Source organism: Bemisia tabaci, chromosome 10 (assembly GCF_918797505.1).
Source record: "Bemisia tabaci chromosome 10, PGI_BMITA_v3".
NCBI classification, from domain to species: Eukaryota; Metazoa; Arthropoda; class Insecta; order Hemiptera; family Aleyrodidae; genus Bemisia; species Bemisia tabaci.
In genome coordinates this window covers 16717665-16744125 of record NC_092802.1, presented here as the reverse complement: position 1 = coordinate 16744125, position 26461 = coordinate 16717665, and the positions used below count along the sequence as shown (strand labels likewise).

The 26461-nt window shown below is 34.9% G+C and overlaps 2 protein-coding genes across 2 annotated transcripts; one reads left to right on the top strand and one right to left on the bottom strand.

The window, feature by feature from the left end:
* Positions 1-9915: 9915 nt before the first annotated feature.
* Positions 9916-25078, bottom strand: LOC109037727 (mitochondrial carnitine/acylcarnitine carrier protein). The gene is made up of 6 exons (XM_019052525.2): positions 24673-25078; positions 23268-23382; positions 22425-22621; positions 21738-21852; positions 14132-14314; positions 9916-12978 (listed from the first exon to the last, which is right to left on the bottom strand). The coding sequence occupies exons 1-6, from the start codon at positions 24796-24798 to the stop codon at positions 12791-12793; spliced, it is 924 nt and encodes a 307-aa protein (XP_018908070.1). The 5' UTR covers positions 24799-25078; the 3' UTR covers positions 9916-12790.
* Positions 16332-21589, top strand: LOC109037726 (uncharacterized). The gene is made up of 4 exons (XM_019052524.2): positions 16332-16484; positions 18216-18389; positions 18860-19000; positions 19587-21589. The coding sequence occupies exons 1-4, from the start codon at positions 16419-16421 to the stop codon at positions 21366-21368; spliced, it is 2163 nt and encodes a 720-aa protein (XP_018908069.2). The 5' UTR covers positions 16332-16418; the 3' UTR covers positions 21369-21589.
* Positions 25079-26461: the final 1383 nt, after the last annotated feature.

Genomic DNA, 26461 nt, shown 5'->3' with positions numbered 1-26461 from the left:
TTGACCTACGCCATCCATTTCCACCCGACAAATACAAAATTTCAACAATCAGGCTGCAGGCTAGTGCAATGCTTTCCTTAGTCATCAGGTGAAAAATTAACGCTCCTAAATGTTGTTGAATCAAGAAGTTTAAAATTTAAACTCAAACTGAAGACAATATTTTTACCTCTTGCTTTTTGTGTAAAATGTCTTGAATGAATGCCGCTTCTCAAGACAAATAAATAAATTTCAGTTACTGGAAGTGTAAAACTGTAGATCCTGATAACATCGAAGCCTATATAACTTGTTTTTGGGTTATTTTCCATTTTTCCCCCATTCTCCTCCTATTTTAAGTTTAAAGGGGATGTTATTTTGAATTTTTCAGAAGTTGGCAGTAGGCGTTTGCCCAAAGTTCCTTCTGTTTTAGGGGCAGAAAGCAAAGTCTTCATTCAAGTACCATCGAAAGCTTCTTACAAGACTGGATTTTAAGTGTTAAAGTGACCAGATTCTGAAGAAACATTCCTTTTTTTCAATTCCCTCCAAATAGAACATATCGACGGTGAAATTACCAAACCACGTATCTCGGTTTGCGACGTCGCAGACTTCCTGTCATACTATATTTTTTAAATGAAAAACTACTTAACGTCTAGAAATTTCTGTGATTTTTCCTCTTTGTGCGGAGAAAATTCTGTGAAAATTTCAAAGAATGATATTGATTTGGTCGACTTCAAAAAAGCGAGCGTAGATTTTTAAACACCGCAAACGAGATACGTGGTTTGGTAGTTTCACCGTCGATATGCATGACGGATCAAAATTCATCAGGTCCACATAGGGCCAAGGGCCAGTCTGGTTCCAATTTTTTCAAAGAAGGGCACCAAAAGTGGATTGGGGTCTGTAAGGAAGAAAAGGTTAAAAAGGGCTTGGAGAGGCTCTTAAAGATTTCTTAGAAAATTGTCAAAGTAAGCCCTCAAATTTTGCTCCCTGAAGGCCCTTGCAAGTTTTGTGACTGAAGTTTGAACCTAGTGGAAACAATTTCCATCAACCGAATATATTTTTATGGCTCTATCTGATTTACATCCTCCAGTTTTTCAAGTTTCTCATATGCTTAGTGGTACCTAATCTTAAGTGACAATCTTTAATTTTTAATTGGCACTCAAACCTTAAAGTTCAAAATGAATCAATTTTCAAGTAATAAATAATTAGGCAAAATATTTTCATTTTTGGAGAGAGGTAATTCAATATAGTTCTGCATTTTTAGTAATGTGGGGAGAAGGAGTGAAATTTATAAGAATGTTTTAGAATTTTTTTTAGCATATTTCATTCTGAAAAGTATAAAGCTAAAAATCTTAATGGTTTGAAATGTTTTCCCTCGTAACAGGCATGCACTCAATACCTACATCGAGGAACACTGTCAAGCGGTGCTCTTTTTTTTTCTTTTTTATTTAAATAGAGTAGGATACAATTTTTTGAAATTTGGAACTTATTTTGTTCCTCCATAGGTACATTTGTGCTCTTTGTCCAAATCATTCCTTATACACAGTCCATAGATTCCATATGAGACAGACACCATACTGCAACTATTTTCATGACACTAAGGCAATAATGTTGCGTTATTCTTGAGCTTTTGTTTTTATTTCTCCAAAGCGTAATGCAATAAATGTTGCAGCAACATGGGAGAGCAATGTTGTTTTGACAGAAGCAATACAGGTAAGTAGGTACTACGCAGATTTATAGATTTTCTAAGTAGTCGGGGGCTGTTCATAAAATACATATTGCTGTAGAGGGAGAGAGGTTTCAAAAATTTGAGAAATTTAAAGGGGGCAATTTTTAACGCAAAATTCTTTGCTAAATATTAATTTAAGGGAGTCAAACTGAGCGTCATGTAGTTTTGTTAAGGGGCGCAGACTTGTATTGCGAGTATACTTTAAGGGGGTAGAATTAATTTGATTTTCACCGTTGTGTATCTTATGAATGGCCCTTTGATATGGTTTTTCTGACGGCTTTTCTTTCATTCACTTCTATTGTTTTTTAAGGTGGCAGTCATGCCTTAGCCAGTCTGGAGGACCTCAGTTCAAGCAGTGTCAGCTCTACCGGTCGTTACTCACAACCCCCGTCTCCATCTCCTTCGTATAGTAGTCTTGTTTTTCTAACGGATCAAATTTGACCCAAAAGGAACTAATCTTGACAATAGTTACCATTCTCTAAACTATTCAAATTTACTAGCAGGCTATTTTCTCATCGTATTGATGATCTGATTCGAGAGTAGATGAAAAATGAGTAATTTATTGCTCTATTTCCAAAAATGTTCAATTCAAAGGCGACTCCTTATTCTTGAATGGCGTCTAAGGCCTTATGTTAACATGAAAAAAAGATTAAGTGCTTTACATAATTGCCCAGGTCAGCTATATTATCTCAATATCTAGCCTAGTACAATCATGAAAAATCCACTTAAAGTTCAATCTTTACTCCGCTCTATTCCTGTTTCAATAGTTCAATTTACTTTTTTGAGGAGGAAAATGAAGGTCTCTTAGTTTATTTGACTCTACAATTAATGTTTCTACCTATAATTATTTTGTTAAAGTTATATTTACTTAGTTACTTTGAAGTTAGTTCATTACTACAAGACCATTTTATTGTAACATAGGTAATCATGTTATTATTGTAAATATTTTTTCAAGTTGAGCGATCAGCAGAAGTTTCGTTTCCATTGTTTTGTTGATATCAAAAGTAGGTATCGCTGTCGTCAGAAAAGTTTAAAATTGGAAGAGTTGCTGATTTATATTTTTTTACCCTCTTTCTTTAATCTTTATTTTCTATTTTTAGAGGCTACCCGTAGCGTATCTAGTTTTTAAGAGATTGAATCCACGGATTTGTTGCCTCAGGTTTTGCATCCAACTGTTTTAACTACAGTTCAAGCTGAAAATATTCAGAGGACGGCATATTTTGAAAAGAAGACAAAGAAAAGGTTATCATGCAAGATAAAAAATAGCAGAATTAGGATTGCTTCATGTTATTGATAAGGAGATTTATAAACATTTTAAGGTGGATGATTCGCTAATCAGGATGAAGTTAGCAAGCAGCCTCAAATTGAACACTTCTAAATCAAAAGGAACTGCCTATATCCAATCTGACATGACCCTTATTATGCATGTCTCCTTATAGATCTCAAGGCTCATGTCAGAATGGATATAGTTGTCTCCAACGATTTACAACTTCATCTTATCACGATCAAGCTCTATTTTCTTGCACTGTTTAAGGGACTGCTTAACATTTTTCCAAAAATGAAAATTCTTCAAATGCTTTTCAAAGATTAAAGAAGTAAACGGATGAATCTACTCGAAAATAATTCCTATTATTATGAAAAAAACGAGAGTTGTAGAAAATTCTCCAGAGAATATGGTTCTGGACTCTTGATTCATAAAGAGATCCCGCTTTTGCTCTTGCGGCACTGTGACGATCGAAAAGAGGTAGCAAAACGAAGAATCTAAGTGTAATAAAATAATAGAGCGTAAAATCGCACCTGAAAACAAGAAGTATCACTCAGGTTGAATATGCACTCGAGTAACAAGTGAGTTAGCTATAATAAAATTGTCAGAACCAAGCATAGCGGCCAAGTCAAACAAGCTGAATTGCTGTCATCGCATCCTCCTGTTTTCTCTCTCTAAATAGCTGCTCAGTCAAACATCTATTTAATACTACAATTAGATTGAGCCTTTATACTTAGACATGCAACTTTATTTTTAATTTCCCTGCACAAATTTAAATTTGTTTAATGCTTGAATGAGTGCTCAATGTGCATTGTTAAGTCATAATTGAATGCTGAATATTAAGAGAAGCTGCCATGGGTACAAATCATTTTTGGATATGGAGGGAAAAAAATCCCTCTGAGCCATTAATTGCAATACACTCGCCTCAAAGCAGAAGAGTAATCTATTTTCTTCAAGTTCGCCAGCAAATTAATTACATACATAGCAGCTGCTTTTACAACGCTCTTTTGCGCTCTGCAACTCCCAGCCGCCAAAGTCCCCTATTCCCCTTCAGGGAGTTGACACTCCCCGTTTCCTCTAAAACCCCCTGTTGCCACCCTTTCACTGGGCGTCCCCTTCGTCTCCTCCTAGGAGGAACCCAATCAAGTGTCTTCTTTGGCAGCCTCTCTTCCATCACCCTTGTTAACATGACCATACCAGACAAGCTGTTTGGCTATGATTTGGAATACGATGTCATTTTCGAGCAAATTACTTCAAAATCTAAAATTCAGAAGTAAGCTGACTGAATAATCTAGTTTTTTTTTCTTTGAACTATCATCTCAAAAAAGAGATTTTAAGCAAATGAAGTCCTCCCAGTAATTTTAGTTTGCATGATCAAAGAAATGTCGCTCAACTCAGAAGTTGCGTTGGTAGCCTCTGAAACACAGCTAGATTGCAACAATGCATTTACTCAAATTTATTTTCTCAGATTGTACCTTTAGCAATGGTTTGATTCAAAGTATATTGCCCGTTTTAGATGTGCACCTCGGTTTTTAAGGTTACATATCCTTTCTTGAATGATTTTCAAGTTCTTGAATTGATAGGCTAACTGACTATGCAAGAGAGTTTTCTGTATAAGTCCTGCTGAGAAATACGCCACTCAAAAATGCTTTCTAAACATACAAATACATTTTCTTTCAAGTGTGTGATTGTACACTGAACTTCTTGTATAGTAGGCACACAAATTTGAAACGGCCAAACTTGGCTTCTCTCAATTTGAAGCAAAGTTTAAGTGCACACGCAAATATTTTCTCAGAGTCCTTAATTTTTGCCTCAAATATGCTTCATTTTAATCTGATGTCTGTGATATACTCCTAGGTTTTTTTCTCTTTATTCTCTCTCTCTTTTTCTCTCCTTCCCCCTTCTTATTCTATAGAAGCTGTTTTTTGGTACATCTATGTGGGCGATATTCTTTAGATCTCCATTTTAAATATGGAGAAAAGAGCGATAGGCATCTTTATGTAGAAACGCATGGAAAATTGCTTTGCAGGCTCCAGTAAGTTTATGGCTACAGTCTTTAGAATTTTCAGTCATTTTACTTCTGTTCAAAATTTTAAGCCCATTTTTAAAGCAAAGCAATTTCACAATGGCGAAGATACCGCCAAAGACCTGCTTTAATATCTTGTGTACCTTTTGGTGGTGTATTTCTTGTCAGAACGAGCTGAAGAAAGGAATGAGGGACTTTCTCATGAATTGTAAATAATTTTTAGTATTGTGACAACCATTAAACGTTTTATTGCATGAGGATTTTTGAATTTGACAATGAATGAGCGTATGTAAAACTCTCAGGTGCACTTGTTCCCTGTCTCAGTAACAACAGTGCTCTTATACAAACTGTGCTATGTCAATGAAGATTTTTCTTGTCATTGAAATCTGATTATTGTTATGTATCAGTAATTAAAAGCGTTCTTTTAACAGTGAATTGCATAGAAATGCACTAATGATGATCAGTAATCATAGTTATTTGTAGCAGATAGATGTGTTGTCTTTGAAACCCGTGACTTATTGCAAAGGTAAATATCGATGGTCAAATTGCGAAGCAACGTATCTTTGTTTGCGACGTTGCAGACTTCCTGTCATACTTCATTTTTTTCTTAGGAAAGCTATTCAACATAATTTCAAAACTGCCTTGATTTTTCAGCTCTTTGAGTAGAATATTGTGCATTGATTTCAAGCAAAGAAGCTGGCTTGTTCATCTTTGAAAAAATAAAATAGTAGCAAAGATTTTGAAACACCGCAAAAGAGGTACATGGTTTTGCACTATAGCCATCGATATGTTTCTTGATTTTTAACATAACAGCGTCATTTTATTGTAGAGCTGCCCTGCAACTTTCTGTAAAACATAATTTGAGTAAATACTGTTCTTTGCTTGGTAAATTTTGCACACACTCATGATTTCCTCAATTCATCCAGCGCCTGAAAACTTTTGAATTGTTGGTAGGTAGCTTGTGATAATAGTTGTTCAGAACTTTTGTTTCATATGCTGACCATTTACTCAATTGATCTGTTGAATTTATCTCAAATTAGTTTTATTTAGCTGTGACTTGTGTATTGATTCATTATTGTAAACTACCTTGCGTACCTTTCACAGGTTATTCTTCCCTGCAGAAATCTACCTTCATTTATTCTTAAGCTCGGTTCTCTTTGTAGATAAAAGTTCACCTATGTTATGTGTGCCTAATATGTGTAATTTCTTAGTCAAGTTTTAACAGAATATCAAAATAAGACAGGAGTCATTTACACAATGAGTCACTAACTGATGAGGGTGGAGCCCTACATTAAATCTGATGCGTTGAGAAGCAAACTCGCAGAAGAAGAATTCAGGGTTGTCACAGTCAAGGACAGCTAGAAAATTTCAGAAACTTTTAAAAAATCAGTGAAAACCGATTGATACGAAGACAAATGACGAAAAAAGCTAAGTAGAAATCACTAAATCACCTTTATTTTGCTTTAAGCAAATGCTTTCTAGAATGTGTTTAACGTTTCGAACAACAGATACTGAGTGTTGGGATTTGGGAGTGAATATTTAATTATTTGATTTTTAAGCATCCCAAATAGCGTCAAAGATGAGGGAATTATTCCATTTCTTAGGGAATTTCATTTCCTAAATTCTGTGTCAACCCTGAATTTATTGAACAAAAGACACCAATTCTATAAAATGTCATTGATTTAAAATGTTCCATCAAATTTTGTTTTTCTTTTTTCTTTTAAAGGAATAATGAGAAGTCCGCGCATTTTACATTAGTAGATTGATTGAGTAGGAATGAGCAGTACATCATCTTCTAGTCATCTTTTTTTCCTGAGAGATAATACAAAAGCTGCACAGAAAATAAGTAGGTACTACTGAAAAATAAGTGAAATCAGGAACAAAAAAAAAATCATGATTCAATTCCAAGTGTTTCTGTGTCAGGTATATACACGTATGTTTCATATTCATAGTGAAGTTAAAAACAGGTGACAAAAGACTATAGAGTGATAAAAGGCATATTTTTTATTTGGTTCATGTTTTTTCTATTTTTTTCCTGTAAATTTTTCGAACGGTCAATCATTCAACATCAACAGGGGTTCACTGCCTCTGAATTTGCTCTTAAAAATATTTTATGAATTGCTTTAATTTCTTTCCTTGTCATTATTCGTGAATCAAGTTTAATTCTTACATTAAGGATGGCTTCTTTTTGCCTTTTCATTTGAATCGATAGCTTCATTCTGTAAAGCTGTAACTCAGTTTGGAATGTCACAATTTATGTATCATTCATCATTATTTACATCAAAAGCGAATCAATATTATCCTTTGAGAAAGCCCATTTTGAGTTTTGTCTATTCCATGTGAAGAATATTACATGAACATTTGATGCAATGAAGTTTGGTTTGGTTTCTGTAATTAAACGGAGCAAACAAGAAGTAGAAAATGTGAGCTACAAGTTCAAAGAATGAAGCCCAAAAATCTTTTGTTAGCGTTGGTTTCATTTCTTCTGCTTTTTTAGTTTACTTACTCTGCTTTTTCAGTCACTTTCTCTTTGTTTTTCAATTTTTGTTTTCTTATTATTCTTATTTTCTCTATAAAATTTGTCTTCTTTATAATGAAGATGGTGTTATCAAAATGTTCAATTTTGCTCAGCAACCAGAAATTCAATCTATGCATGTATTTTTCAAAAAGTTCGAATCTATTTGTGTATGAAATAGAAGAGTGTAGGATGAAATTGAATAAAAGGTGTATAGGTATTTAAATCTGCAATATACCTAGGATTGAATGATCTATATATTTTATACCTGATGTTTCATTCACATTTATCTATTGTAATTATATTACTTGAAGATAATGACCATAGAGGAGTTTTCTTGCAATTGGTGCAATTCATAGCTGTCGTCGTTAAAAATCTTTACAAAAGCTACCCCTTTTCATACTTAAGTAGAATCTTCTCTTTTTCCTTTCTCTTTGGGTAAGGGAGAGGGAATTAAACTAACTTCATTGTTGCGTAACATTAACGCTTATAACTTCGCTAGAAATAGACAAATGATCACATACTGCAAGTGATTACTGTAAAAATATTTAATCACATTTCAATGTTTCAAAATAAAGCTCTTTTTTTGCAAAAGCAAACAAACAATTATTTTGGGAGCATCATTCTCTTTTTTCATTCTCATTTTTGGAATGACAGGCAAAAATACCATTAAATCTTGCAACAGAAGTGACTGAATTTTTTTTTTTTTTTTTTGAGGAATTAAATTTAAAAAGAGTGTTGCGCGATCCTAACGTAAGATTTGTGTTTTTTCTGGCTTTAATGTTTAATTGAATCATAAGAGCTGAAAGTTATCTGCGTCTATTATTTATTTATTTATTTATTTATTTGTGTCAGATATTTTACTGATTTCAACTGAGAATCACCTTCATAGACCATTGTGGTGTTAATTATTTTATGTGCAATTGCGTGTAAACTTGATATTCTCCATGTTCGATGTTCACTTCTTGGTCATTTCTCTTTTGAATCAAACATTCCAGTTTGCTTGTAAGAACGTTAATCTATATCTCAAAATATCTGGTATCTAACACCTCTTTTGATGGCTTAGCGGGAAAACATGTACCTCAAATATTGTTCATCTGAAATTCCCATTTTTGTTTTGTTTATTTAAATGAAAATGATTCAACTATTGTGCTTGAAATGTTTTTAAAATGTTTTCAATCACTAAAAGAAAACCATGAACATTTGGAGAATCACACATGTACATCAATAAATTTTCTTGGTGCGATGGATAGTTAGAAAACTGCAAACTGAGGTACATGTTTTCAGTTGCATCATCAATTCATTTCTTCTCTTATTTTTACCATCTTTATATTTTAAACCTGTCTCTCCCATTCTTTTACAATACAAGTACAATTTGTTTGCTCATTCCACTCTGCCTTTTCTGTTCAGAGCAATGGAACTTATAGTTTTTGAGAATTTAACTCCAGGTCCAGCAAAAAATCCCAGGAGAAAGTAATTAAACATCTGTCTCTAGTTCACCAACATTTTGTCATTAAAAATTATTCTTTGCAAATTTATAAAAGTAAGTAAGAGAAAATGTATTTTTGAGTACCTTTGAAATTTGTTCTTTCATTGCTTTTGCATTTCTTTTATCACTTTTCTTTGTTTCTCTCTTATTTTTCATTTTATCTCTCATTTTATTTCAAAATAAAATGTTTCAGATTTTTCTTAAAGATTTCTTCATTTATTTCATCCTATCATTTTATAACGTTGCTTAGAAAAAATGTGTTTCATTTAAAAACTAACTGAAAAAGCAAAGCTTTCTTAGAAAATAGCAAAATTCAATAGCTGATGTGAAAAACAATGTCCTTCAATTGCCTCGTTTCCAAATTTCCACTCATATTCTATGTTCAAGACTGAAAACCCATCAACATTGTCGCATGGAATTTTTTCCCACCATTCCACAGTTATCTTAAAAAACTGAGAGCGATTATGTTCTTTTGTTTTCTCTCGAGAGAATAATGTATGCTCGTAAATTACAAAATATTACAATTGAGGTGCTCGATTTTGGCGTGCAGTCATCGAATTCTTTTTATCTCTCGACTGTTTTAGAGTAAGTGAGAAGGACCGTCTTGAAGGTCAAATTCAGTTGAGATATTTTTAGGCAGTGCATTATGTGACGCTTCGAGAGATTTCAGGGAATCTTCCTTATGCGCCCAAAGAATACTCTTCATTAAAGTTCTTGAAAACTTTAAAACGATATGATTAAATTGGTAATTTAGTGACATTGCCTTACTTTATTTGTGAAGACATCCGTGAAGGTCAGATGGTTTTCCGAGATTACAGATCCGTCCTTACTCTCTATCTATCTAAATACTTTAAAATACTGTTCCTATCAATCTTCGATCATCTACCTGGTAACTAGTGAGGAAAAAGAAAAAAATTAATTAAAATAAACATATTTAATAGCAATGACACAGTTGAATTCATTGTTCATACAATGATAGATTTAAAAAAATAAACAATTGTCCACAGCCGTAAGAAGCTTGACACAAAGTACTTAACTAATACATGATAAAAGTCTGTCAACAACACAATGTAAAAAGTAAAAAACAAAACCTAAAAAGTACAAACAAAGACAGTTTTCAACGACTAACTCGTTTTCAGTCTTAAAAACTAGGTAGACATTTTAGAATTCACCCTCATGAGAAGCTCAAAAAAGAGGTTTTTTTAAAGTCAGTTTTTTAAGGGACACAACTGCCCTGATGCAAAAATTTGAACCATGTTGGATTTTAGGCTATCATTAAATCCTCTTGTGCATTGAAGGAAAGAATTGACTCATGCTGTAAAAATAATGATTGTTGGACTTAAATCTGGAGTGATTGCTAAAATAGGGAACTCATGTGGAAAATTCATATAAAAATACTAGCTTTTAATGGAGGTGGGGTACTAACTTCATGAGCTTATGCAAAAAATTTTTAATCCAGTAATTTTGAAGCCTGTCTCTCAAAGAGAGATAGGTATGCCTCCAATAAAACAGAACGTCACATCCACAATTTTGTCACTTATTTAATTGTCCTATTTTTTTTCATACAATGATATGGTTCTTCCACATTTTATTCTGCAGGCATGGAAAAGGCTCTAAAATGATTGATTACTAAAGTTCATAACAAGGCTTTTCATAATTTGTGGAGCGAAAGAGGTGAAAAGAGAGGAGGTAACTTGCATTTCAGCTGTTTCGATTTGGTAAAACTTCTATCTCACTGTGGTAGTGGTCTTTCATTAAAGGAATGTTTCTTTTTTTTCTAAACAAGAGACTTGTAATTTATTATTTTTGAAATTGGAATTTTCAATCAATTTCAAGTAGAATCAGGTGTAGCTTAATTACTGTACTTGTCAAGTCTTTGCTCTGACGGAAGATAATCACCATGTTCCTGTTCCACCACAAAGTCAAAATAACCGAGAGAATACTAACTTGCTTAATGAAGGGACACTAAAAACCATACGGATACCAAGATAACTAACAATGATAACAGACACCAATTCCAAAGACATCTACCCCTCCTAATACTATCACACTAAGGCTGCCAACATCGGTGATGACTGGACTGATAAGTCGGCTATTCATGGAGCTGACACTGATTTAAGGCCTGGATTTTACAGTCAATAAATTCATAACTTCTTGTATGAAGATAAGCATACAAAATAATACTCTTAACTAGGAATATTTGCTTCATGAAACGAGTTACAGAAGGATTTGTGGGCGGAAAATTCTCCGAGCATATTTGATTCGGTGGGAGACTTTCAAATGCTTTGAGTGGTAATTGGATTACATTTTGCAATAAGGAACCATTATCTCTGGCTCTCCCATAAAAGCACATATCTGCATAAGGAAACCAATGGCACGTATGTTGTTTCTAAAATGGGCCAGAAATAGTGGTTCCTTATTACAAAATGTAATCCAATTGAAAGAAGGGGTATTGATATGGGCCGTTGTTGGGCTCACCCTGGTAGAATTGCCTTAACCCTACGATAGTTTGCTCTTTGAGAGTCTATTTTTTACAGAATGCATCATAATTTGGTCATTTCTGGTCTTTTATCTGGTCTAATACTGACTTTGCGGATTTTTGGCATTTGACTGCCGACCCGGAATTCCCCCACAATCGGCTTTCAGACCAATGTACAGGCCAGTATTAGACCTTAAAAGAGACCAAAAATGACCAAATCAAGATGCATTCTGAAAAAATAGACCCTTAAAGCGCAAAAAATCGGACAGAAGAGGAAATTCAGGGTAGGTCCAAAAACGGCCCTAATCATTACCCCTCTTTTGGGCCTATTTCAAATATTTGGCCTGCTACTACAGGGATAAGATTTTTTAAGTGTTACAAAAACTGAGGAGCGAAGAATTAGGTGCAGAAAAAACATTCCACAACAAACGTTGTAGCTTTGGAAAATGGGACTCACTTTGATAGGATGAGATATTAAGAGCTTTTCTCTCTGAATCTTCTTGAAAACCAGAAGTTTATATTCAAGAGAGTACATAGTTAGTCCCTAGAGAAAACGATCATGCAAAAATTTAACTAGACAAAATGGCATCTTCAGTGCAAACTTGATTGGTGGTGAAAAATTAAATCTTTTGCCATTCTTGAGGAGGGAAAAATTCACACATTATTTCAAAATATATTCAACTATTTAGTTTGATATCATGATAGAGCCTAAGCTTTTTCAGGTTCTTCTGGTAAAAAAATTAAGTAAACGGAAAACAAAGATTGGATTAGCAGACGTATCGTCAAAGCTTTACATCTTATTGTGACACACAAACCGCGAGAATAAAAAAGAGAATAAAATTGCGGTAGAGGTATCTAATCAATAGAGAATTTGCAGCTGTCTGAAATTTGATGAACTTCAAGTTTATGTGAAAACTACTGAGTGAACTGAACACGAGGTTACCCTTGGTTCATGAATCGAACAATCATTGGAGAAGATACGACAATATGATCTAATCTACTAAAATATGTGTGTTTAAATGGGAAATGCCGCCAAAAGAGGTAACTAGGCGGTCCATTTTCTCACCTTTAAATCTATTTTTATACTATATCCCATATCAGAATTTTTTTTTTCAAAATACTGTGCAGCTTTTTAAGCACTTCTAGCTGAAGCAATAAAAAATTTGCATGTAAATTCCACATTACCTTGATTATTGCAAAAATCTGAAGCAGCTTTCTTTATTGGCTCTAGATAGTTTTTTTTCTGCTTTTCGCATTAGAGTTATGAATTTACTGGCCTGAAGATGGAAACATTCTATGAGATACTTATTGAATACTACCAGTTGGGGAATGCCCACGCAAGAGCTGATTGTGCGAATTCGTAACCAACGAAACAAGCTCCATTGGCAGGGAAAGCTCGAATCATGACGGGTGCACACCCTCGGTACAGAGCTTTCAGTCCCTCTTCTTTCCTTAGCTTTTTGAAGACATCTCTGATGCCATTAGGATACGTTCCTTCCGGGGCTGAAATTAAAAAAAAAAAAGACATTAGCATACTCAGTGCCTGCTCAACGCTGAAATTACGATAGAATCAATTTGAAAGCAATGCTGCCTGTACTGTAGTTGTATTTTGTGTGGAGGCAACACTCGCAACATGTTGTGAAAACGAGCAACAATTGGATTTTGTTCGAAATTGTTTTGTGTTGTGGGGGCAGGGCTTATTTTCGCACGCAAAACTTGGGAACCATTGAAGCATCATTGTTGAACAACAACTGTAACAGAGCAAGTCGTTTTTATGTTGTTGCCCAAGACAACGCTGTTATCTAACCTATAATTCGAATTTGGTCTCTCATTGGTTGTTCAGAATCACGTAAAAGAAACGAGAAAAAAAAAAAACAATTTGTTGTTTCAAACAGAACATGACTTGTTTGTTGTTCTTTCAGAGTCTACGATTGACTGAGTCTCAATTTTCACTTGCAGGTCCAAGGTGAATTAAAAAAAAGTGAAAAAGTACAAGACAAACAAATAAGTTTTGAGAAGGAAAAAAAACCGAGAGCCATTTTTTCAAGAAGAAAATAGGAAAAATCGAAGTTTTGGGAATGAATATGTTACCTGTGCTCGACTTAACAATGCATTCAAATACATCCGTTGTGCAATGAAAAAGGCACTTGTTCCTATTCTACAGAATAATGAAATAGAAGGTCCTCTGAACTCTCTTAGGTCCCTTGAAATAAGAGGTCGCTTACGTCATTTTAACAAAACACCAATTCTCTCACATACACCTTTAAATGGAAACAGACGGTGAATCATGTCACGTCACGGAGAGCATAAAACTTTAAAGGTTTCAGAAGAAAAAATCGCAGTTGGGACCATTCTGGATGATATCCTGTGTCCAAAATATTTGTCAAAAGACGAAAAATTTATAAGTCTGAATCTCAATATACAATATGAAATAAACAATAAAAATTTCTGAGTCTTGGATCTACCAAAATCTGCAAATACATTGAGTATCGATTGGTAGAAATAATATTCAATACACAAATTTCCATCACATGTCACTTTTATGAAAGATAAAGCAGATAGATATGCATTTTTAGTCCATACATCAGGAAAAAAGAGAGAAGAAAAAAATAAGAAATTGATTACTTTTTAATGCTTTACTTTAGCTGAAACTTACCAGTTTGAAGTCTACTTTTCAATGTGTCTGGGGGCATTCCGACCAGCCAGTTGGATACACCAGCCATACCGCCAGCAAATATAGTTGTGAAAATTCCTGGATCCGAGTTCGGGCTATCGGCAGGTGTTAAATATTTCTTTATTGATTCGTATGTCATGAAGTACATTCCACTGGCAGGAATATCTGATAGCAATTACGAAAATTAAGTAAGTTAAATGGTCGTTACGTTGTATACACTCTCACACACAGATTTTCCGTCTTAACTTGTACATGTTATTTACAGAAAACTATATGAAAATGAAGTCTGATAAATGAATATGGCTAAAAGCCACTGTTAGTTGTGTCACAAACTTTTTTTAAGTTTCCTAAGTCCATCACTATAGTGATTAATGGAGATGTTGCCTGTGTGAGGAATTTGCGATTTGACCATTGATTCTTATGTAAAGTTTGCAAGAAACACGATGGTACCACTGGTTTTCTCTGAAATCAACTCCCAAGCTTAAAAAAAGCTCTCAAGTTGAGGCTAAAATGGAGGGGATATCCCACGCTATCCGGAGAGTCCACCTCTACATCAAGACAAACTCTCCATGCAAAGATAGGGAGCAATACATTATCAGGGTTGCCGTGTTTTCAGTTTTAGAGTCCCAAATAAAGGGTAGCCCTGTCAATGTATTTGTCCTATCTTTGCATGGAGAGTTTGTCTTGATAGAGGTGGACTCTCAGGGTAGGGTGGGATATCCCTCCATTTTGGCCTCAACTTGAGACTTTTTTGAGCTTAGTTGATTTCAGTCAAATCGCAAATTCCTAACATGTTCCATTACTTTATATTTCGGGACGACGTTTGGTAATGTTTAATAAATCGAACTGTAGATTCTATAAATGAGCCGTTTCTAATTCAGCAATAGATCTGCCGTGATAGCGAAGAGAGCAGTAAGTTCATTTTTGTGTGAGCCATGGTTAACACATGCTTTTATGCGTCTCGAGGGTCATCCCAGGATGCACTTACTGCTCTCTTCGCTATCACGGTAGAGGTACATGAAAGGGTTTTGAAATTGTTTAATGAGTCCATTGTGTTCCGCATGAAATTTTGAAAATGAATATGTCTTACTGTGCAAGAATGCTGCCTGAGTCCATTACTCGACATGAAAACTTGGTACTGAGTTAAATCACTTTCGCCACTTCAAAAATAAATCTGTTGATGCAGAGAGTACCGTGGCATCATATTTGTAAAGTGAAAAGAGTAGAGACTGATCAAGTAAATGAAGAAAAAAATAACAGGGAAAATACTGGAGGGAGGAAACTAGCGGGAAAGAGAAAAAGGAAGGAAGGAAATAGAGGAGATGCAGGGAGGAAGGAGGGATAAAGCGACAGAGAGCATGGATGCCTACTTCACCTAGAATAATTTGAAGTTACAGCTGGAGAGGAGACTTAGGCTGCCGTGCTAAGGTAGAACGCCGTATGGACATTTGAGAGCTTGCCAAATTTCCTTCAATAAAATGTTTATTTTTGAGGAAAGTTAAGAACAATTTTCCTTGAAATTTTCAGGAACTTTAGATGAAATTTCAAACAACATTATCTGGAAAATTGGAAGAAAAATGTTCATAAGTTTACCAGGAAATTCGAGTTTTATAAATGAAAATTTGGCAACGCCTGAAGGTTCATACGGCGTTTTTCCTTAGCACGGCAGTATGGAGGAACGTTGTAGGAGCCTTCAAAAAATGCCAAATTCCTTTTCGTTTAATTCAAATTTTCGGTACAATTTTTGAATATTTTATGATTAACTTTTTACAGAATGTTATTCACATTTTCATAGAAAATATCTGTAAATTTCAAAGAAAAATATCCGCAACATTTCTCAAAAATTAATATTATATCAGAGGAAAATTGGCAACAATTAAATAATCGAGCGGCGTTTTTCCTCAGCATGGTAGCAAAAAAAAAAAAGAAATATATAGGTTCAGATCGAAAAAGAGTAGGGAGTCGTTTTCAATTTTTATCTCCTATTTTTAATTTGCTAGGCTTTCTGAGAAGCATAAAGCCGCTCTTCTTTAAAAGTTGCAAAAAAATGGAACATTTTTTGTTAAGTTAGGCAACGAGGAAATGAAAGATACAAGAGCATCCTCCGATCAAAAAGGATTAGGATAAAATACTACTCCCCCGTATCACTGCCAATAGGATGCTCAACTGATTACAAATATCTGGTGAAAAAGAGATAAATAGTTCCTCTCAGTCCTGCCACATACAAGTTCACATTTTTTATCAGTTTTCCTCCGGCTGGACTCTCAAAATGAAGGCCTCTTCTAAAGTGTATATATGTGTTGTGACATACTTTGCGGCTGTAGTTTGCCACATGGTAAGTCTTCAGACACAGCAATTCCCCGACTTTCCTACATGGTCAAACTTGGAATTTAGCTAAGAAACAAGTTTGCTGACTTGACAGAGACCAGTTTTTTCGACAAAAATTGAATGGATATATCATGTGGTATTTTTGAGTTTAATTTTTCTTAAATAACTACGTTTTACAAATACAATAGAAGATGGACCTTGTGCTCTTTGGTTTCAAACAGAGCCTGAAATGACATTTATGAAGCCTTTTTTTTTGGTGGTTTCGATTATACAATTTAATCGAATTCTGGAGCAGCCCTGGCCAAAAATCGTCCAATAATTGAGGTGCCAAGTTCATTAGTATGTAAATTTGTTTTGAGAATTTGCTGATTGACTAGCAATGGCGTGTAATCTCATTTAGAGATAAATCCTGCAGCGCATAAAAATCCAGACTCTGTAAGGATAAAGTGAAAATATAACTGAAAAAGTCAAACCCAGAAAGGCTTGATGGCGATGCAAAGTTGCCAAGTTTCAAATGACAACTTAGTTCTTTATTTTTCAACTTGTGCATGTTTGGTACGAAAAATATCAGGAAATTTTGGGCAAATCATGAAGGCGATTAAAATAAAATTTTGGAGGAAAATTTGCAGCTGCTCATGAGTAAATAAATAAATTGCTAAATAACACTTTGCAACGTTGCAATGGACTCAAACCACTCTGCCCTCTTCAAATTGTGAAGAATTAAAATTTAGGTTTCCCTCAAGTACGATTTTAATAACAAATGATACATATTTCCGGTTTTTAAAAAAGAAGAAAAAAATTGGCATTAAGGTAATTTGATGGACGCCATATTTTGTGTCAAAACGTTATGCGATATATCGCATCGATTGGTTCCATTTTTTAAGCTACTCATCATTTTTCACGAATTTTGAGATCGCAGTACTGTTGTCAGGAGTCTAAAGAATTCACTTACCAATTTGGACAAACAAATTCAACGTAATTAAGGTGTAGTTTTTTTAGAGGAAAAATATCGGATTCAATACTGATATCGAAACTGCACTTGAACGTGACATTTTTCTTCTGAAAAATCCACGCCTTCATAACGTTGAAATTGTTTGTCAAAATTGGTAAGTGAATTCTTTAGTCTCCTGACAACAGAACTGCGATCTCAAAATTGGAGAAAAATGACGTGTAGCTTAAAAATGGAACTGATCAATGCGATATATCACATGTTGTTCTGACACAAAATATAAGCGTCCATCGAATCACCTTAGTTTATTTACAGAATTGAACCACTGAACTGAACTGAACTGAAAAAAAAACCAACTGCGAGAATTTCAGAGGGAACTTAGAGAAACATCTTACTTTCTTTAAACTCAAAATTAAGTGGAGTGTTCTACAAGAATCTTGAGACATTAGTGGTCAAAAAGTATTAAATTAAACTAGAGTTTGATAATTTGATATTTGCAGTTCAACAAACGTAGTGTCAAGGAAAAAGCTGTTTAAAATTTGAATCTGCTAAGTTCATGGCTCAAAATTATCGGATTATACTGCAAATTTACGCCTTTTGTTAGCAAAAAAATGAATTACATTCAAAACTTGTACTTTAAAATGCTAAAGAGGGTTTCCTGTCACAATTCCAAAATCACTTTCTTTGACTCATTTTGGAAAGAATCTATCTGGAAAATTTTGCCCCTGTGAACCGAAGTCCCTTTCCCACAGACACTTATAATGCATATTTCATTAAAATTGTTTATAGGCAAACGGAATGGATTTGAACTGGATCAAAGACTGTCCAAAAACATGCAACTGTCAAGTCAGTCACTTTGACGATTTGTCGATAAGCAAAAGTCTGAATGAGATTGAAAGGAAATTTCAGAGGGATTCCTCCAACACCGTAGACAACAATGAAGCTGCCATTCAGAAAAATAGTGTAAGTACTTTAAAATTACACTATTTACTTCAGGACCACGTGAGAAAAATTTTCAACATGAATTGGGTGAGAAGTTATTTATGGCTGACTTAGTAACTTACATTACACTTAAGTAATGTAATGAGTAATTTTTACTACTCCTAAGGGAGAGAACATTTAATAAACTACGTAACAAAAGGATTGTTGGTAAAATATATATGATTAAATTTTGAACTTTTTCATCCCTCTCTTCTTCTCGTATCGCTTTCGTGAAGTGGGTTCGTATCCTTTAAAACGTAAAAACAAAATGGTGTAACTTTCTCCTCCTTAAAGTGCTACATATAAAACTTTATCAATTTTTTTGTTCCACTTCAATTGAACTTCTCCAACAAGTTTTCTCTTATTCATTTCTTTGAAATTGTTAGTAATTTCAAACAAGACATGTTTATAATTCAAAATCACACGGATACTTTTTTTCTCTTTTATTGAAGGTGCTTTATGATAAGAAGCAGGCAGACATTCTCATGGAGGCTGCTCATCCAGAACAGTCTTTTTTCAATACAGCTATCTGCGTTTTACAAGAGGGAGTAACGATAGACGACTTTTTTACAGGGTTGCCATTAGAAATACAGGTGAGGTATTTTTTTAGAAATTGATACAAATTAACCAAATTTCCTGCCATTGATTTCAAGAGTTGATTCATTACTTCTTACCCAATTGATTTCAATCTATACCTACTTTGCTACCAAGTATTTTTTTTGAGGAAGTTAGGAAAATTGATACTTTTTCCCAGCCACAATGTCTTTCACCCGGTGTTTTAAGTACCTCTGGTTGTGAGGATCTGATTACACCTTGGAATCAATTTTTGTTATTAAAGTGTGATTAAAAGGAAGCTTAGAGCACAAAAACTTCCGTCAAAAAATGTCAAACCGAACCACAGTCATGTCGAACCAGTCATGATGAAACAAAAATTTACACTACATGTCACTACGTTTGTGTCAACATTTCTCAGGATTTATATATAATATCCAGACTGAGATCTATCTGTACAGGTATTCAATTGAAGGTTTACAGAAATTTAAGATGAGCAACATATTTTGCTGAAAAAAGCTAAATTTTATGGAATGATGACTTTTAGATTTTGGGATGATTTTGCATTTGAGCTCTCAGACATCAAAAAGCAAATTAAGTAACAACTAGTTCTTGTTGTCTTTCTAGGTACTAAATGTGCTGCAGGGACCTGAAAGGGTTCCAATATCGATTGAAACAACGCACCTGACGAAGTTCAACGATTTACAGGTCTTCGAAATTTTCGGCTTCCACGATGAAAACTCCTTGCAGGAGGAAAATAAGACAAAACTACTATTTAAAGCTGATTTCCCAGATTTGGTTCCAGGTTTACGATATTTGCATCTAGAAAATGTGCGGCTGAGGGAAAATTTAGAACTGAGCAACCATATTAACGTCAATGAAGTTGATGATGCAAACTTTTACTCGCGAAACGATCATGATGCAAACGAGATTTTAGAAGCAAACCTCTTGGAAAAAAAGTGGAGTTTCAAAAGTGGGATAGACCCTCAAAATAGTGGCCACTGGGTCAGAGACGATAATTCCATACCTTCTGAGGACGAATCAGAAATGAAGCCTAGAAACAAACGAGCAATCCAAACAACACATTCGGCAGCAAAATTAGTGTTTGTTGAGCCCCCAAATGAAATTATTCCATACGAAGTTTACATAAAAATGCAGGAAAAAAAGAAGTATACAGTGTTCTCGGGGCTTAAGAACTTGAAATACTTGCAAATCACCGATAGCAACTTGAGAGAGATTGACTGGGAGTGGTTTGACGATTTGAAGAGCCTTGAAATATTGTCACTGGCAAACAATCAGATTGAATACATTCCTGATTTTACTTTCCACGCACTCAAGAACCTGCGAATTCTAGTCTTAACGAATAACAACATTCAAAGTCTGATAAGCACAAGTTTTGCTGGTCTATTGTCCCTTGAAACACTAGATCTGTCCAAGAATAATTTGATGGAGTTATCAGACATGTCATTCCCACCCTTCCCTAAACTCAAAACCATCGACTTGAGTGACAATCCACTCAAATTTGTGAGGGGAAACACTTTTGAGGTGATGAATAACACGCAGAATTTATACTTGGGCAGCAAAAATGAGAACATTAAAATTCAAACAAATGCATTCACTGGCCTAGGTATGCTACAATCTCTTGAGATCTCCGGTATTCAACTCCATCTTCTTGAGCGTGACTTCTTTCGTGGAATGTCAGATTTGAAATACTTGCAACTTCAAGGCAGAATTGATTACTTGGCTTACGACGCTTTTGGAGAAATACTTTTGACTAAAGAGATAATTTTGAGAAATTGCTCAATACTGGCTTTATCAATGGATACTTTTTATGGTTTGTACAATTTGGAAAAAATCGACTTGTCTTACAATAACCTGAAAAAACTCCCTCCGAAGTTGTTCGAGCAACAGACCCTGCTGAAGGAGATAGTTCTGACCGGAAACCAACTGACGGATATTCCTGCAAATTTATTTTCAGGCTTGTCACCAAAACTTATTCACCTGCAGGACAATCCATGGCTGTGCACTTGTAAAATGAAGATTTGGGCAATTTTGCCAATAAACCAAGTGAGGCAGAAAAAGGATAGGTCATGTAAATATTATGCCGATAAAAGTTTCAGGTGCAGTTCAGATGACAATCAAGAGATTGAGTATGTCTATAGTCGTAGTGTGGAACCGCGGTGTTCTGCGCCCAGTGAATTCAAGGGCTGGACTGTTTCGAAGGTTTTGCGAAAAGGACGTATTTGCATAGATTCTCTAAATGACAAACAGAGGAGGTTGTACAAGAAACAGAAATATGAAATGTACTTACAAAAATCTGAAAATAAAACGAATCATGCTTTGTACGAAAAAACGGGTGTTCATAATGATGTGAAAGGGGTAATAGAAAGAAAACTTAAAACGTTTTGAGGCTGAAGGTTTTTTTGTGAGGAAGTTAAAATCTTAAAAATTATTTTTGTCACTCGGCAATGGGCTCTGAACCTCTAAGACTGATTTCAGTAAGAGGACTCAAGATATACGTGCTTTTTGATTTAAGAGACAAAAATTCTGTCATGAGGAACGTACGGAAGGGAAAAGATTGGCTGTATGAAATGGGAAGAAAAAAATCAACTTTCAGTTGAGGAGCTCAAGGTGAAAGTAAATCAGAAAAATAGAAAACAGAGGATTGTATTACAGCAAGAAAAAGAAAATACACCTGCTGTAAAGTGTAGAATTGAGTGGGACAGAAGTTCAGATAGAGATACAGTTTTGAGAGGACATTACGGACAGAAAACTTACCTCTTAGTAGAGTCGCTGCAGTGCCTTTAAAAATACTCCTAATTCCTCCTTCTTTATACAAATGTTTTACAACATCAATAGGGCCTTTGTATTTGGCATTTGAACCTTCTTGGATCTATAGAAAAAGAGCAAGATGAACTGCATGAGTAAAGCACTGTCTAACACCTAAGGAGTTAGTTATGTCTTATTTTTGAATATCAAGGTTAGCACGCAGCTTTCAGTTCCAAAAAACAGACACAAAAAATTGGTGCAAGTTCCTGCTTTTAATATAAAAATATTAATCTGAGAGTTTTGTAAAGTATGGTAGAAGGATAATTAGGTAGCATATAGTGAAATTAAACAAATTTTTTGGTCATTATTTGTAAAGTTATTGAATGAAATGCTCATCATCTTAGTGCTTGTTAGTTTTTTTTAAAGGAATAGCATCAAATAGAAAGTTGAAAATAAGTGTTCAGTATTGTGATTTTAATATGGATTTCTCTTTCCTTTATTTTTGGCGGGCGTTTGCCCCAAAATACTGTAAGACGTTTAATTTAAGAACACTAATAATTCTTGTGCACCAAAACAAAATAACTGCGATGAGATTCAAAAGAAGAGAGATAATTTTTGCTTCATGAAAATATCAGCCTCTATCTTCATAATCTTCAGGCAATTATTCATTGAAGAAGTTAGAAAAAATGTTCATACCTGTAAGAGGCATTTAATCCTTTCACCGGGAGCCATGATGACGGTTGTGAAAACTCCGGCAAAAGCTCCAGCATAAAAAAGTTGACTTGTACTTAACTGTTCATTTTCGTTATTTTGTTGAATTTTTTTCCCAACGCCAAACCCAAAGAAACTTAAGGCAAAAATTGGTGCTACTCCTGTCAATGGCGCTGCCATTCCTGTACAAAATTAAGATTTAACACAAAATTATGGGAATGAAGACATTTTCTTTCCGTGAATTATATTCTACATGAAAATTTGGAGGAACCGTGGATCAGAGTGCTTGAATTCGTGCCTAGTCTAGAGGTCCATTAAGTAAAATGAAATTCCCAAACATTTCTCTGATTTCCCAGACAAATTTTGGAACATAAAATTTCCTGATATTTGAAGGTATGCAAGATTGTTAAAAAGGCATGATTTTTGACAGTTTTCATAAAGTAAATACAAAAGATAAAGGTGATTTAATAAAATGTTCTTGAGATTTTTGTCAATATCTTTGACTTATTCAAATTCTGTGACACTTCCCGGTTTCTTGGTTCTCCCCGAATGTAGCAACCCTGTCATTAAAATAATACGCTTAGGGAAGTTTGTAACATTGCAAATCAAGATCCTCGTTTTGATAATTTCATCATTGACTCTAGGTTGAGGTTAGGAACCCTAGTTCCACTACTGTTCACTCCTGTTAAAAATAATGACTAGATATTCTGTGGCAGATCACAGATGTAAGTCACCCCTATAATCCTCGAGGAAACTTCTGTCCCTTTAGAAAGGAATGGAATAAATTGGATGTTAGACAAGAATGAACTGATGTTAAGAGAATGTTACCTTTATAAAGTCCCAAAGGTCCTTCTTTTTTGATGATTTTTGTTGCACAATCTAATGTTCCTGCATAAAGAGGCGCCTGCCCTGCCGTTACTTGTGGCATAGTTTGAAGACGAACCTTTAATTCAAACAGGACAATTCAAAATTAGAGAAACATCAAATTTTTTCTTCTTTCTCTCAATGTATCTCCTTCAGGTAGTCAAGTAAATTTAGATAAAATTGGAATAGGTACACGGGATACAATTTTTTTACTACAAATTGCATGCTTATCTAATAAATACGTTGAACTTATATTATTGATTACAGGAAACTGCCGTTCACTGACCAAATAATTCAGAGATATTATTTCATGAAAAATAGATTGCAATTTTATTACATTGAGTTGCAACATTATTTCAATATATTTGAAAAAAAAAAAAAAAAAAAAAATCCTCTAAGGTTTAATAAAAGAATGATGAATTAGAAAGAGTTTAGACATGGGAATTTTTGATTGCCGATTAAATTGACCATACTTAAGAGGCCACTCCTTCATTCATAGAAAGTACTCAAACACTTTCGGTCGATGTCTCATTGGCTTTTATCCAAAAGTCAAGAAAATCTTTACCCCACTAAGATTCAAACGTGCCGCTCATGCAACTTCCGCCGATCAATAGGGGCTCTGATTGGTTAACAAGGCAACTACTCTCCTAGTTTGATGTCATGAAACAGAGTAGTAATGGCCCTTCCATTCTCGTAGGCAACGCTCCTATCATACCCACTCTTTCGAGAAAATGCATGAATGCAAATCTTGGTGTGCAACCCTGGAGACTGTATACACAGCAATTCTCAAATTATCCAAACTAATGTGGCAGTCAGCTTGTTCAGATAATCCAGAATCAGTCACTAGGTAAGTACATTTCGTAAAATGCATAACGTTGGTGAGATTAATGCTGACTACGTTAATTTCATCCTTAAGTATACAATTTTAGATTACAAATATATAGTATACTTGTACAAAAGTTTGTTTGGTATTTACTAACTTAAAATAATTCGTGAAATTCTTCTGCACACGGCCAGCCGCTAGATTTTTGCTGCTTCCTCTTAACATATGTTTTCACAAGTGAGTTTGGATAATCCAAGGTTTACTGTAATAATCTGCTTTCTGAATGGAAAAATACTCGCCAGATTTCAATAATTTGATACAATCAAATGAGAGTGGAGATTTTGAAACGTTATGATTGAGATTAACGTTTTCGCAGTTTCACCTAGTCGCTCATTCATGATCCTGTAAAAATTCTGGCAATTTGTTACGCCTGGTGTTAAGGAAGGCATAATCGAGGGAGTTTACCCAAGTGCCAGTAACTTGCAACTCTGAAACCTGGTATTGAAGAAACACTGGTAACTTCAATGTTAACAGAGGAATACTCACTTTGATGGTATCAAGAGGATGTCCGATCAGAACAGCACAAACACCACCCGCTCCACCACTGATGAAATCTTTGATGGGGTTCACTTTTTGATCACTCGATGAGGTAATTTTCTTCTCTTCAGACATTTCTGCTGCTGTACTTCAAAAGTATTCAAAACAAAAAGGGAAAGTTACTGGTAGGTTACTGATGGATCGGCACAGAATACTAACTGGGAATTAATTTCAAATTTGATGACATTGAAAATGCGGAAACTAGCACACCATAGCGTCTCAAGAATGAGGAAAAAATAGAGTTTACAATCCTCCTTTTTTAGGGAACTATAATTACAGAATATTCAAGGAAATCAATCAAACGTAAAAGGGACACGGGCAATGTTTACGAATCTTATCAAACTTAACCTCACTTTATGGTTTTTGGGGGTTTTGGCAACGTTGCTTTTGATGCATGCTGTGCAACTAGGCCATAGGCGCCAAAATTCAAAATGACGCGCTTTTCTGCGGCGAGCGCATGCCAAATTCGAGTGGAGAGGAGGGGGGGGGGCGTATTAAATTCCTATATTCCTTCCCCATAGAGAAAACAAAGGAGGTGTTTGCATTTCGGGCATCTTGGATTTTTTTGATGACCTGTCAATGATCGTATCTGCTCTGAAATATTTAGGCTGGTCTTCGGCAATTCTTCCAATGAAAATTAATAATTTTCGTTTGTCAGTACGTTAAAACTATTTCTAATTCTTCATTGCCGGTCGCTGGTTGGCCCGAAAAGCATATTAGCGCCTACAAGAGTGCAGGAATACTTTACGCATTGCGCCTAACACAGCGCGGTCGTTGGTTGGCGCGAAAAACATATTCGCGCCTACAAGACGGTAGGAATACCTCACGCATTGCGCCAAAAACACAGTGCGGTCACTGGTCGCCGAGAAACTCATATCGACGGTGAATAGATTTACGTAATTTCACTCGTAGACCGCATGGTTTCTTACTTTTCCATTGCACCTTTTTAGGTCTGTTACGTGTCTAATTCCTGAATGAAATAAAAATAAGCCTAAGATTTTCTCATCATAGGTATACCTACTGGATAGAATGAGGAGAGATGCAAGTAGAACTGCTGAATTTCAATCTGGTTATTATAAACAGTTACCAGATCATGGTATTCTGTTTACAGTGGGTGGACATTGAAAAGGGAAATAGAGAGAGAAAAAAATAATAGAGCTTTTGCATACTTCAGGGATTTGCGATTTTTGTACTTTTTCTTACGTAAAATTTCGCGAAAACGATGGTGCCACTAATTTTCTCTGATATAAATCCTAAGCTCAGGAGAGCCTCTTAAGGTGATTCGATGGGCGCAATTTTTTGTGTTAGAGCGACGTGTGATATATCGCATCGATTCGTTCATAATTTCAGCCACTTGTCATTTTTTTCGAATTTTGAGGTCGCACCTCTGTTCTGCCGTGCTAAGGAAGAACGCCGTATGAACATTCGAGAGTTGCCAAATTTCCTTTGATAAAACATGTATTTTTGACGACATTCATGAATATTTTTCCTTGAAATTTTTTGATATTTTAGATTAAATTGCTTGCAAAATAATCTGAAAACTGTGGACACAAATATTGAAAATTTTCCTTATAAATTCGGATTTTATCGATGGAAACTTGGCAACGCCTGAAGGCTCATACGGCGTTTTTCCTTAGCACGGCAGTGTTGTCATAAGATTGTAGAATTTATGTACCAAATCTGACAAAGAAATTCATCGTAATAGAGGCGTGGTATTTTCAGAGGAAGAACATAGCCA

Coding starts and splice junctions, on each gene's coding strand:
- LOC109037726 (XM_019052524.2), top strand. CDS start 16,419: ATGAAGGCCTCTTCTAAAGTGTATATATGTGTTGTGACATACTTTGCG. Junction 18,390..18,859: donor CTGCCATTCAGAAAAATAGT/GTAAGTACTTTA, acceptor CTTTTATTGAAG/GTGCTTTATGATAAGAAGCA. Junction 19,001..19,586: donor GGTTGCCATTAGAAATACAG/GTGAGGTATTTT, acceptor TTGTCTTTCTAG/GTACTAAATGTGCTGCAGGG.
- LOC109037727 (XM_019052525.2), bottom strand. CDS start 24,798: ATGTCTGAAGAGAAGAAAATTACCTCATCGAGTGATCAAAAAGTGAAC. Junction 21,853..22,424: donor GGATTAAATGCCTCTTACAG/GTATGAACATTT, acceptor CTTTTTCTATAG/ATCCAAGAAGGTTCAAATGC. Junction 14,315..21,737: donor TGCAGCGACTCTACTAAGAG/GTAAGTTTTCTG, acceptor AATTGCTATCAG/ATATTCCTGCCAGTGGAATG.